The following is a 14,316-nucleotide window of genomic DNA, read 5'->3' as shown; positions in this document are numbered from 1 at the left end:
AAGAAAGTACAAAACGGATATTGATATTTGTTATTCAGATTGCCAGATGGTCATTAAAAAAAATCCATCCACACAAAAACACATTTCTTTTAATTTACAGATTCCTGTTTTGATTAATTGGCAACTTCACATATGCTCTTCTGTAGTAGTGATAGCCAACCTGTATTTCAGAGCATATAAGCCAGCAATGCTTCTTTTTTTCAAACACACTTGACAAAACATTTTATCGCTCATGTTTGATGCAAACGTGATGTTAAGCCTCAAGCGTTCCCTGATGGCAGCCCAACAGCAATAAAACAGAGACCTGTTCCACCTGCTGCATTCATTTCATCACGCCTATTTAAATGTAACTGTTTTATTTATTCATACATATCCTCTAATAAGCATGCCAGGTGTATATCCCTTTTGTTTGCTGTGGTGATCAGCCCACACTACTGACCATATGATCAGTAAATATTATGCAATGAAAACAGGAGAGGTGAGTCTTTATTTAGTGCTAACTGTAAAATGTGTTTGTGTGTGTGTGTGTGTGTGTGTGTGTGTGTGTGTGTGTGTGTGTGTGTGTGTGTGTGTGTGTGTGTGTGTGTGAACACCTTTGTTCCATATTGGTAGGCATCACAGCAGGGTACTCCCAGAAACACAACCCTTCAAAGTAAACTGTTGAAAAGACTGTGTACACACGTTGGAAACTAATATCTAAGTGCGAGTGCCTTTGAATATTATTCAAGTTGCATCCTTTCAAGAAGCAAAACACAGGTCATTTGTTATAAAACTGGATAGGAAACTCACTTGAAAAAACATTTTGAACCCAAAATATGCCCAAATAAATGTGCTGTATTTTACTGTGGATTCAGAAATGGGTCTTGGCCTAGTCTTCCATAACTCTCGAAAATAAAGAACTGGATCTATTCTTATTGATGTTCTTTCTTTGGGACAGAAATGCGCGATGTCACTGTGATTGTAAAACGGTAGCACTTATTCCTAGCGGTCATTAAATGAAGTGAAAAGTGAAAAAAAGAGGGAAAATGTTGAACTAAATAAAACATTACATATTAAATCCTATTCCCCATTTCGCTCTTTTATCTCTCCTGCCGGATGTGACATTATAACATCCGTGACCTCCGCTCAATCGAGGGACACGCCGGCATAAAAATCCAAAGTGCCAATTCCAATGTTGAACAGGAGAAAAGCTTAATAACCACATCAGAGAGATCACTGGGCCAGGACGACCCGGTGGTCGGCCCGGCCCTGCTCATCCTCCACGCCGCTGGGATTGCCTGAGAGGGTAAACGGGTAAAACACCCGCATGTCACACCTGGGAAATCGACTGAGAAAGCCAGCCATGCCAAGTCACATTCTTGAGATAATTTATTTTAAAAGACATTAACCCACGGACCCGGGCTGCCAGTCACACGTGAGTCGAGTCGAGGCGAGGGTACTTGTGAGGAAAAGAATGGCGGACTGGCTGAAACACACATGCGCTTCAATTACATTTTTGTGTCTCCGTTGATCACTTTTAAATGCTCATTTATGTATGCATGCAGTCTTCGGGATGCTACATGCAAAGCTCTACCGTGGTGGCGGGGTAGCTTTGCCGTTAACGGCGATCACGGACCATTGATTCTTCACTGGCTGAAGTTCAGCCCCATGTTCCCGCCTGTGACTTCCTGGGAACCTCCTCCAGCCAATCAGAGCGCCTTAATTGCCTGCTGTAAGGTGAGAGAGTGTCACTCGTGCCGCCGTGTTGATTTCCCCCTTCTGCGCTACTTGACACGAACGACCGGGTGAGGAAGATGGATGGCTGATCTGATTGTACACACGTGTGTCTGCACCTACACACGCACCCACTCAAACACACACACACAAGCATGCATACACACACATACGCATGCATATTTTTTTATTTATATATATATATATATATAATATATACATCGCATAGAATAGCCCTGGAGGCAGAATAGCCTACTCCATTAAAATAGCAAATGATTCAGGAGTTCACACAGTATATTCATACGGAACAAATCTCCTAAAATGTTAGTAGTTAAATCTTTAAATCTTTAAAGTTAAATAATTACTCGCAGAAAATAAAATAAAGAAAAAGGGGCACCAACATTGAGCCATGACGCTCTGCGACATCGTTGAAACCAGTGGAATCCAGCCGTTGGCTGCTATAGCGTCGTTGCTGTAGCGTCGTTGCTGTAGCTACAACTAGTGTATCTTTAAGTACATGTGGAGTTTTCCTGGCACGGGTGATAGGAGGGGTGGCTGAGTGACGCTGGCTGCGCTCGGGTGCTGAGCTGAGCACTCACCTGCAGACGAGAGGACTGGGGGGGGGAAACTCTGCGCAGGCTTTCTGCTGCTGCTGCTGCTTGTGAAGAACTGCGTCGCTCTCACTCACACTCGCCAAGCAACGGGAGAACACAACAACACGCCACCTGACCAAAAGGAAGAATCAGCAGCATCATCACAGTTATTGGAAATTTACCTCTTTTTTTTTTCTTCTTCTTCTTGTTCTTTTCCTCAAAGCAGCCTCGCTTGCTCGCCACGATGAGAACTCTCCCCGCCGCGCCGCTCCTGTCAGCGCTCGTGTTTCTGGCCACGATTTGGGTGAGATTGACGTTTATGTTGAGCTGCTGGTGGATGAGTTACGATACGAGACGCCGTATCCCTGCTCTTTTCTTGCTACGGCCGGCGTGCAAAAGCTGTAAGCTAGTTTGAACACAGTAAAAGTGGAGAAATATCCCGCTAGATAGAGATGGTAATCGGTGTATCTTGCACGGGGGGACGTTAAAAGATTGTCTTCACAACTATACAAACAGTTTTTTTGCGGAATTGATTATCAATGACGAGTAAGGATTTGCCCCAAAAATCGGCAATGCCACATTCGGTCTACTCCTGGAGGGCTACCAATTTTGCAGTGGTTAACTTCAAACCACTGCAGATCATTTGGCTCTCAGTTGCAGAACGCTTGGATGGGGAGACTTTATCCTGCAGCCAGTATAACTAGGTGGTCCTCATCCGTTGTATGGCGACAGCCGCGTGGCATGATCATTTAAGACGTTTTTAAAATAAATGTGAGCGATTAAACTTGTGAATAGCTGAGTTAGGTTGTTTATTTTATACCCGGCCATTAAACACGTTTAACCCACAGCGCCACACAGCACCCGGCGATGAACGCCGCACTCCATTCGCTGCCTCCATCAGACCACTCACCCATAACACTTGGACATCGGTCGCCTAGTGTAGGCTGTGGTGATGGGCTGTTTGCCTTCAAATTTACATTCAGCGTATTTTCCTCTCCTAACTGTCAGGTCCTTGTGTTAAATCGCTCAGCTGTGTGGCTTTATATTCTGCTTTATGGAGTTGTGGCTCACCACGTTCAGCGATGTGTCTCTCGAGTCGCATCGTCACGTTTTAGTATGGCCACAGATTTACAGGTTATAAAGTTCACTGCAGACCATTTAAAGCACACGTGTACACACACGCACGCACGCACACACCTATGCGCACACACGCACACGAGTTCATGCACCTACACACACGCACACACCATGAACACATTGTATTGGTCTGCATTCATATAATTTATTAATTCCCGTTTTTGCTTTGCAAAAATTGTAATCCAAAAATAATTCAGCTGTTCGTTTTCCCCATGTTAATTAAATGCTATACTGTAGGCTTACACTGTGTATGGTATTATTAGTGCCAGTTCCTTCATTTATTTACTTGTGATTTTCTGATTTGTGTATTCATTCATTCTAGCTCCATGGCATTACAATAAGTAATTTGCCCATCCTTATACAATGAGACAAACACAATGGATCCATACTCATGCATATTGACAGTCTATCTACATGGATCCATATTTCACCATCTCTTCTCTCCCCCAAACAGGAGACTAAAGGAGCACAGGCTTCCAAAGATCCTTGCCAACCCGGGTTTGCACAAAGTTTTTACTCGGTGAGCGTTTCAAGGGATGTAGCGCAAGGACAGCACATCACTAAAGGTAAGGAGTGTATTGACAGCTAGTCTGTCAGCTAAGAGGGTGTTACTGTGTGTGTGTGTGTGTGTGTGTATGTGTGTTTGTTTGTGTGAGAGCGTGTGCGTGTGAGAGCCCTCGCTGTCAAACTCAAACTGCACATTGATGCCAATGAATGTGAATCCTTTCACGGTGTGTTTTCTGTTGACGCCGTGCTACGCTTGTCTGGTCAGCGGCACGCGACCCTTTCCCTGAGAACAGTGTGTGTGTGTGTGTGTGTGTGTGTGTGTGTGTGTGTGTGTGTGTGTGTGTGTGTGTGTGTGTGTGTGTGTGTGTGTGTGTGTGTGTGTGTGTGTGTGTGTGTGTGTCTCTCTCGTTTGGACTACAATAGTGAATGAGTTTGGTCGAGCAAGTTGTGACCGAGGGAGAGAGAGAAAAGTGTTATGGCCAAACAAGCTCGTCTGATGCAAGTGTTGTCGACTCCTACCATCTGGTCACCGAAGGAATTTGAAAAAGCACCACAGTGGCCTCTCACTCTAGCCCTCTATTGAGTTTCTTTCATTTGCTTCCCCCCCCCCCCCAAAATCATTTATTAAATGAACATCCCCGCCATGTGGTAGACCCTTATGGATGTGCTCCTCTGCCTGATCACCCTGATCTCCATTCCTCTCTTTTCCCCCTCTCTCTCTCTCTCTCTCTCTCTCGCTCTTCTCGCATCCCCCCCCCTCCTTCCACGGCCCCCCCTCCACGCGTTTCCCAGTGTCTGCTCCGACTGCAACCACACTGTGCACTTGATGCCCTGCTCTGCGGGCGGATGGTGCAGGAAACCCAGTTGACATGCTGTGTCTAATCTATTGCACTTCTTCGGCCAATGTGGTGCTGATTACAATTCGCCATCGATTGCGATGGTTTCTCCTGAGCGTAGCCTGGCGTAGCTGCATTGTTTCACTGCCAGCGCACACTGGCTCTTTTGTGGGTTCGCCTGTTGTGTGTTTGGCAGCCACAAGGGGTTAGTCTTCTCTGAGGCTATGTCTCGTGCTCTTTCTGGGGGTACATTGTACTCTTTCTGGGGGTACGTTGTACTCTTTCTGGGGGTACGTTGTACTCTTTCGCGGATGTCGTACTCTTAGGTGAAGGCGAGAGTAGTCTGGGTGCACTCACTCGGATTCCTGCACTGTACACACGTGTGGACGCATGCACACACTCACACACACATAACTTTACAAACATACACACACACGCGCGCGTATACACATACACAAACACAAGCAAAAGAACGCACGCACGCAGGCACGCACGCACGCACGCAGGCACGCACGCACGCATGCACGCACACGCACGCACATGCACACAGTAGGGAAAGTAGGCTCTGCTTTTTCATTACTTAGAAATATCTTCAGCTGCTAAGTGCTGGAGCACACCAGGGTGCTCGTGAGACGTTTACACTGCATGTGGTAGTTAAGCCTTCTGCCCAGCAGGGGGGGTTAATACAATCACATGCAATCAAAGAATAAGCCGTCAGTGCTGCAAAAGAGCCATCCATTGTTGAGAGAATGTCTTATTTTATGTGTGTGTGGCTCAAGATGAAATTTCCTCCTGCATATCTGTCTGGCCACTATAACAATAAGTAGGGCTCCTTGCAGCCAGTCACTTTTATTGTATAATTATATGGACTGGACATGTAACTGTCTGATCATGTCTGATCCCACTCCCCTGCTAAGTGCAAGCCGTTCAGATCTCAACCTCTGCCACCACAACTGCTTAAAACCCCTTGAATTAGCATTAAACAGAAGAAGAAGAAATAAAAGTGATTTTCATTTCTTTGTTGTTGTTTTTTTTTTTTGCTGAGGCAGAATCACATATTATGCGTTTCACTCCGGCAGTCCAAACACGCAGAGTGGGACGCTCACAGAAGGACTACGCTGCGCATATGTGAACCTTGTGTTGATGCTCATGTGTGTTTTAGGCTGTCAAGCGTCTTGCGAGCAGTGACATGGCCTCACCCTCCTTAGGGTCCCCGGCACACAGCTGCAGCGCTGCCTCCATCCGTGTGTCTGCAGCTGCAATAGCCTGGGCACACACGCACACGCACACGCACATGCACACATTCAATCATGTGATTTACAGGGCAGACAGTTGATTTATAGTGGGTAATGGTGTCACTGGAGGGAGGCAGGAAGCTGCTCTGGAAAAGGCTTTAATAATAACATTGTTTAACCCAGAACCGTCAGGCCAGGCGGGAGTAATGACACATAACCCACACACACACGTATGCACTCATGCACACACACACACACAAACAGACACATAATACACCCACAGCACACACACGTATACACACACACGTGCACAAGAGAGAGAGAGAGAGAGAGAGAGAGAGAGAGAGAGAGAGAGAGAGAGAGAGAGAGAGAGAGAGAGAGAGAGAGAGAGAGAGAGAGAGAGAGAGAGAGAGAGAGAGAGAGAGAGAGAGAGAGAGAGAGAGAGATTTACTGTAGACGATTCAACAAAAAGGAGTTATATTAAAACTGTGCTTTGAATATGTATAATCTTCTCATTTACAAACAATCTTCCTCATGTGCCATTCTCTGTACCATATAATGCTAATTTCCTCAAGCACACAGGGGCAATAAAACCAAGAAATGTTTAAATCATTTCACTTTAATTTATATACCAGCTTGTCTGCTTCATCCACATGTCGTTTTAATTTGCCATGACTATGCAAATACTTTAGATGCCTGGATTGGATGCCTGTTTTACAGGTCTTGCTGAAGTGATTTAATGTAATGTGCATATCTCAAAATAACAAAATCCCCCCCTCTCCTGTGATGGAGCCTGTTAAACAAGAACAAGAGGAAAGCCTTTCTCTCTTTAGTTGCATGACTATAAACATGAATGATGATAGTTTCTCTTCTTTTGCCCAATACATTAATTTTTTACAAACACAGCGAATCATCACACCTTTGCCGGTAGTAAGTAAGCAATTAATTGGATCGTATGTGGAAACAGCACATCATTTAGATCTCGCTGGGTTTCTGATCTCATGGCAGGAGGCTGGGCTGGGGGATTCATAGGTGAGATCTGGCTAAAGAAATAAGTGGTTACATCCATAATACATGTGTGTGTTCTGGGTTATGCTATGATCTTTGTTTTTGTGTCTGATGCGTTTGTGTGTGTGTGTGCGTGTGTGTCTTTGTTTCTGTGTGTGCGCATGTAGGTTTGCGCACCAAGCCACAACGCCTCCTGTGTGTGTGTGTGTGTGATGGTTAAAGGCTCCATGTTGTCATGCCTGGCTTTTATTGCATATATTTCAGCTCTTCATACACAGGTCATGGCCATTTGACTTGCCACTGCCTTGCCACTCCAGGTTAATATCATGCAATTGTATCACTAACACACACACACACACACACACACACACACACACACACACACACACACACACACACACACACACACACACACACACACACACACAGAGACACACACAGAGACACAGTTTTATTTGCTTCATAAACAGCATCAGAAAGTCCTGGATTAGAATAGCAGTGTATCATTGCTGTGTGAGCCCGGTTGAGTTGTTGAATTGGGCTGACGCCGGGCCCGGCAGCACCTGCTCCATCTCGTGCGTTTGAAGGGGTGTTGTGTTAGCCGGCCATCCTGTGCTGCGCTGGGCGCGGGCCAGATTCACACAGATGAACAGTGCCAGCCAATGTAACCCCATCCTATGTGTCCCAAACACCCCACTGCTGATTCTATTACACGTAATGAGAGCCAGGAAGGCTGGTCCCAACCCGCCGAGCCCACTGTGCTGACCTTGTGCTTTGGATTCCTGGTGGCTGCACCCACGCCTGTGTGTGTGTGTGTGTGTGTGTGCGTGTGTGTTTGTCTGTGTGTGTGTGTGTGTGCGTGTCTGTGTGTGTGCATCTGTGCCTGTGTGTGCGTGCACGTATGCGTGCGTGTGCCTGTGTGTGTGTGTGTGTGTCTGGGCACAATTAGGTGCAATATCTCTAAGAGCAATAACTCTGTGCTAACTCTCAGAGCGGCCCCCAGTGACTTCTAGGGGAACCTCTAGAAGGCTCCGACCATTAAGGACACCCGAGGAGGATGTAATGTCCACATCGGAATCTGTAGCGAGACGGCTTGGTGGGGGCACCATTACCAGACAATGTGTTTGTTATTTAGGCTGGAAACCAACCTTTCAAACAGTGCTTTATGGATGGCAGTGTCCGGGTTAATGACCACGCGGTCCAGATGATAAAAATGTTTAAGCTAGCTAGCATCATTGAGCGAGGCAGTGTGATATAGCGAAATATATATGAACACAGAGAGACTTGAGTTATTTTGTCTTTTTTTCTTTTCCGTGAACAGTGTTGATCACGGAATTCCAAACCTGATACTCCCTCTACGCTTCCCCCCCCGCCACCCACACACCGTGCACTTGAAGACCGTACTCAGTGCTGTACCGTGAAACAGATTGGGTTCTGCTGCCACTTCCTCGGCAGAGCGAACGGCCGTAATGATCACAGTAATGAGCCTGTGGGCTGCGCCGTCCCAGCCGCCGTGGCTCGCCATAACACCGGGGCTCCGCAGAGGCCCTGGGGCCCTGATATCCGACACCCCGCTCAGGGTGGGAGCAAGCAAGGTCACCCATCAGCGGAATTCAAGCCAGAGCTGACCCCCCACCCCCCCCCCCCCCCCCCCAACCCGCGGCTTTTCACCATTCACATACCGCCGTGTTTAGTAATGATGTCCGCGGACCGCTGAAGCGGCCAGCCGTACCGGCCGCGAGAGCGCGGGGGGGAAAAGGCCACTCAAGTTGACCACATCGATTAGATCGGTAGGCCTACGCGTGTTGACATGCTGGGCGCAACATTGACCTACTGTAATGTAATAGTGTGTTTACCAAACATGCCATTATGGGGGTCAGGGCTCCCTTGAAAAAGAGGCTGAAGGTCTCAATGGGGCTCACCTGGATAAGTAAAGGTTAAATAAAAAACAGAAAACAATATTACATGCACGCGCGCGCACACGCACACTCAAACGCACACACGCACACACATACGCACACACACGCACGCACGCACACACACACACACACACACACACACACACACACACACACACACACACACAGCACACACACACACACACACACACACACACTGTTTACAAAGGATTTGCTTACAAAGCAAAAATAAATACATTGCCTATCACCAAAAAATAAGAAATAGCCAGCATTTCCTTTTGTTTTGAAACCAAGATAGCAGCAATAAAGGGTGTCTAGGGGTGGCAGATATCTTGCTTAAAAGTGCTGTCAAAATAAGTTTTTTCTTCTCTATTTTGGGGTTTATTGACATGCAAATGAAATCAAGCTGTGGAGCCGGGCCTTGTGTCCCACTGTGTCTTTTGACATTTCAACATTTCTCTCCTTCGTATCACTCTCCACTGGCTTAACTCGAACCTGCGGCCGGTGACACACAGTAGGGGTCTTAGCTGGATCTCCTGTAGGACCCCCCCCCCCCCCCCACAGAAACCAAGGAAGGACTTTAACAGCGTCTACTTTGCGATGTGAGGTATTGGTAGCGCCGGGGCCCAGCAGTGCTTCTTGAAGCGGCGTCTCAAGCGAGGGGGCTGAATAAAAGATGTGTTCCCGCTCTCCTGGCCCTACTTGAGGGAGGGAAGGTGCGGGGGTTCACTCTTTTTTTTCCTCCTGCACCCTCAAACAGAATTAAAATGTTTTGATTTTCCTGTTCACCTTTTGACCTTTTTGAAATGCGTCTGCCACAAAGCCGCTACGGGTCGCCGAGGCTACCGGAGATAAGTGTCCTTCTGGGGGATGTGCACTTTTTTTCAATATTACATTTGTTGACTTAAGTTTTATTCTGGATAAACCGCTGGCGTTGCGGTGTCATGGCCGGTATTCATTCAGGCTCGTGGTGAAACCGTTTCATTCAATCGTTTCCCCCATTTTCTGTTCGGTTTTCGTCTCCTTTTCAGACCTGTAATGTCCCTATTATGTTTCAAAATAACGGCGCACATCCATTGTGCGGCCTTGTCATCTTTTTAAAGCATTACATGCTTTATGGAAACGTTTCGGGGTGGCGGGGAAAGTAGAGGCAGGGAAGATTTTCCCAATTGCAAAGTCAGCCTGGGAGACAGGCCCATCAGTTCTGCACAGTTATTAATTAGAGTAATGCGCGGCGCCCGCCGCTTGTTGGATGTCCCATAAAGAAACGGTGACACTTAAGGCACAGTGGGAGGTGCGGGCCGTTTTCATTCCTCAGGGCCAGAGGCTAATCCGACTCCAGAGAGCCACTACCAACGGCAAGGCGACACAAATTATCCCAATGTGTGACTTTGGTTCTGATGTATGTGGCCAATAAAACTTTCGGGATTTGTGCTGCTTTTCTGTTTTACTTTTTCACTGTCAAATTTTTCCATGGAGGAATATCTAGGTGTGCGTGTGCGTATGCGTATGTGAACGTGTGTGTGTGTGCATACGTGTGTGTGTGTGTGTGTGTGTGTGTGTATGTGTGGAGGGTTTTGCCATATGGTGAAACAGTTTTTCCAAGGCGGCGAAGTCCAGCCAGGGGTATTTTATGAGATAAGTAGCAGAGCAGGCGGGAATCATCAGCGGGCGTCCCTTTGATTAATAACACACCCTGTGAGAGAACTCTGGGCGACACTCACATATTTTTGGGGCGGTATGTAGACGTGTGTGTTTGTGTGTGTGTGTGTGTGTGTGTGTGTGTGTATGTGTGTGTGTCCATGTGGGGGGTGTGTGTGGGGGGGGGGCAGTGACCCGGTGCTTGGGGAAATCCACCAGGCTCTGGTTATTAGAAAGCCATCCTGTAGAAACTGACAAGAAAAAGAAGGCAAGCAGGTGGAAGCCATTATTTTATAATGAGATCTTTGACATCTCATTGAGCTCCTCCCCCTCTCCTCTGAGAATGGGCAGAGGGAGGGAAGGAGGAGGAGGAGGAGGAGGAGGTGAAGGAGAAGAAAGGGGAAACGGAAAAGAAAGCAGGAGACTTCCTGTGGATTGAGTTTCTCTGCCGGGTGTGTGAACTGGCCGTCCTTGTCAGATGCTGGGTACATTAAAAAGCTCTCTCGCCTGCGTGATGGGCCTTATGGGGACCCCCAGAGAACCAAGGTCACGGTTCTCATGGAGACATTAAAGCGGTGCTTAAGAAAAAATAAAAAAAAAACCTGGTTGCTTGGTGCTCCTTATTTGCACAGATGGTCAATATGGCCGCTGAAAGCTGTGAGATGACAGGGGAACATTACCTGCTCCCTACCCGCCTCCTTTCTGCCCGTGTCAAAAGTGCACTCACATAAAATTAGAACACACATACACACACACACACACACACACACACCCGGTGGGAGGCTGGGGGCAGGGGGCTGTGGTTATCTGGGTCTGATTATGAGTGTATGGTGGGGGAGGCTGGGGGGAGGCGGCTGTGGGCATGGGATCTGATTAAGAGTGTATGGTGGGGGAGGCTGGGGGGGGGGGGGGCGGCTGGGGGTATGGGGTCTGATTAAGAGTGTATGGGGGGAGAGAGATGGGGGGGCTTTGAGAGACTATCCCCACGGTGTTCTCTGGCGAGGTAGTTTGTCATAAGGAGGTGAGGGCCGGGCGCTGTCCAGGCATCTCCTGGCTGAGGCGGTGGACCGTGGGGGGGGGGGGGGTCGGGGTGGTGGGGTGGAGGGTGGTTGGGGGGGATTATAGGGACGAGGGATAACGATAAGGACCACAAGTGCCGCTGCTTTGCCTCGGCCTGGAAGTCGCGCTGAAGTCTGCGTCCTTGAACGAGACCGAAGATGGGGAAGATGTGTGTGTGTGTGTGTGTGTGTGTGTGTGTGTGTGTGTGTGTGTGTGTGTGTGTGTGTGTGTGTGTGTGTGTGTGTGTGTGTGTGTGTGTGTGTGTCTCTCTCCGAGTGCACAAGAGAGGATATGGGTTCAAAAAAGTCTTGGGGATTTTCTTCTCGTCCCACTGATGCTAATGCAAACATACACACTGCTGCTCAAGTCACACACAATCACACTCACACTCACTGAACCGATTATGACACTTAAAAAACATATTTCCCACCCAACACCCACCACCACCACTTCAAAAACATAACACTGGCCCGGGCCCAAGCTCTGCAATGTCCTATCGCTGCCCACTCACTCCTAGCGTCTGCAGCGGCCTCTGTTCGGCTACACCGGCGTATCTAATTGCGGCCAAATTGATTCAGTTTAGGAGTGAAACCACCGTGTAGCCGACTAACAAAGCTGGTGATTCTCTCATCCAGGCATCGCCACACTGTGATTGGCAGACCGAATGCGACACAAGTGCGCGTGAGGATGAAATCTCAACCGAGGCGTCAGAGATTCTCACTCTGTTACCCTGATCACGGCTTTGACTCAAAGTTAGTGATTCGATTAGTGGGCACAAGGGCACGATTTGCAGCGTGCCCATGTGCGCGGTGCGCATACTGATTGGTGACGTGACGCAAACCCCTGACTTGTTTGCAGTGCCGTGCGGCGGGTGCGGCGCTCTTCCGAAGTCCAAATCAAAGCCAACCATTGGATGATTTCGGATGACGTCATGATCATGTGTGCCGTTTCTTTACACCCCTGTTGTTGTTGTTTGTTGTTTGTTTGAGACGGAACACGTTTGAGAGTGAGAGCATGCAAATGATATATCACCTGCTTACAATTCCATGGCCGTGGATTTGTGGATGATGGGTCTGTTCGATTCACACACGGCGCATCAAGGCTGACTATACTGGAGCTGTGAGTATTATCACCTGTAAAATATGAACAGCCGAAATGAAAACTGACACTTTTACCCCGTGGTGGAAAGGTGTTAAAGGTTACCTGAATGCCTGAATAGGTGAAGAGGGTTGTTCTGACATCAATGGTACAATATGGGAAATGTATCCATTTAACAGATCCTGCTCTGATATAGATGTCTGCATATCTTTTTTTTTAAGTAAGTTATTTATAGGCTTTTGTTTATGTATATTTAAGTACTATTTTTTTTATTATTATTTCCTACTGTCAATATGGGAGGTCCTATATCTGTGTATGTCCTGTTTTGTGAAAATTTGAAACAGTTAAAAAATAATAATAATATGAACAGCCCCAGCGCCAAAGGCTGAGCGTCTCTCCCATCTGAAAAAGAACAGATCTTTTTTGTTTTTTCCTCCCCTTATTGTAGAAACTTCCCTTATTATTTCACTTTGACTCCTACACTAATCATCCTGCGGTGAAGTGTACCATCTCATGCGAGAACGCAGGGAGGACAAATCTGAGAGCATGACCGCCTCATCTGCTATTCCTTTTGCTGCGGAGTTCCTTTTGGTCTTTGTTAAGGGGACGATGAAACGGGAGGGCGCTTAGCGCTCTCACAAGACATGGCGGCTCTTCTCCCGTATTCAAGGTTGGTGTCCCTGTACTCTCCTTGCAAAACCTTTTGCCGGTCAGTCGGTCCTGAGTTCACCACGCGGTTAAATCCCACTCCTCCCGAGCCTGGGGAGATGCGACTGGGCTGCCGGTGAGTGGCTGGGGCGCCGAGCGGAGAGAGAGAGAGAGAGAGAGAGAGAGGTGGGAGCGTTGGTAAAGTTAATTTATCAAAAGACAAATGGTGGGACCCCTCTGGGATCCAACCTGAACTCCCTTAACAAGGCAATAGTCGCACAAATCATACATACATTAATATCTCGTCTGATGGCAGACTTTAGGATTATAGCCATTAAGGATTTTCTCTATTCCTTGCCCACAAATACCAGGTGCCTGCCTCCATTGATTTGTGTGCAGCTTGATTAGTAACTAAGGCTGGATGTACAGACGGCGGAGGAAGCCGGTGGGACAGATGAGTATGGCAGCGCGGAGAGACAAGAGTCTCAGAGAGATTAGAATACATCTCGCTCAGATCTCTCATGCTGCATAGCTCAACTTTGATCAGTCACCCAACATCCAGGAAAAAAAAATCATTATATATTGACATGAATAATTAAGAGTTCCTGTGAAATGGTGAGAGAGTAGGAGAGGGTGAGAGAAACAGAGAGACAGGAAGGATGCATTTGGGTTTGGTTTGGTCGAATTTGGGTTTGTTTGTTTTGACTTTAGTTTAGTTACATTTGGTTTAGTTGAGTTTAGTTTGGTTTAATTTGGCTTTGCTTTGTTTGACTGGGTTTGTTTAGTTTGGTTAGATTTGTTTTGGTCGGATTTGATTTTGTTAACAGATTGAATCATGGAACAGAGGTCAGAAAACACCAATTGGTTATTGTTATAAAATGAAATCGTAAAGACATTTTTAAACTACTTTTTTGGTTCATAT

At 47.2% G+C, this 14,316-nt stretch overlaps 1 protein-coding gene across 1 annotated transcript in view; it reads left to right on the top strand.

Annotated features, from left to right (window-relative positions):
- Positions 1-2,550: 2,550 nt before the first annotated feature.
- Positions 2,551-14,316, top strand: part of LOC311359821 (cadherin-4-like) — a gene marked incomplete at both ends in the record, with an annotated part of 18,622 nt that continues 6,856 nt past the window's right edge. The window contains 2 exons of the mRNA XM_084479853.1: positions 2,551-2,610; positions 5,949-6,030. Coding sequence (XP_084335979.1) covers positions 2,551-2,610; positions 5,949-6,030 — 142 coding nt within the window. The remainder of the gene's footprint in view (positions 2,611-5,948; positions 6,031-14,316) is intronic.

The sequence above is a fragment of the Micromesistius poutassou genome (genome assembly GCF_964030765.1).
Source record: "Micromesistius poutassou genome assembly, chromosome: 15".
Taxonomy (NCBI): Eukaryota; Metazoa; Chordata; class Actinopteri; order Gadiformes; family Gadidae; genus Micromesistius; species Micromesistius poutassou.
Note: the sequence above shows the minus strand (reverse complement) of the source record. Positions and strands in the feature narration are given on the sequence as shown.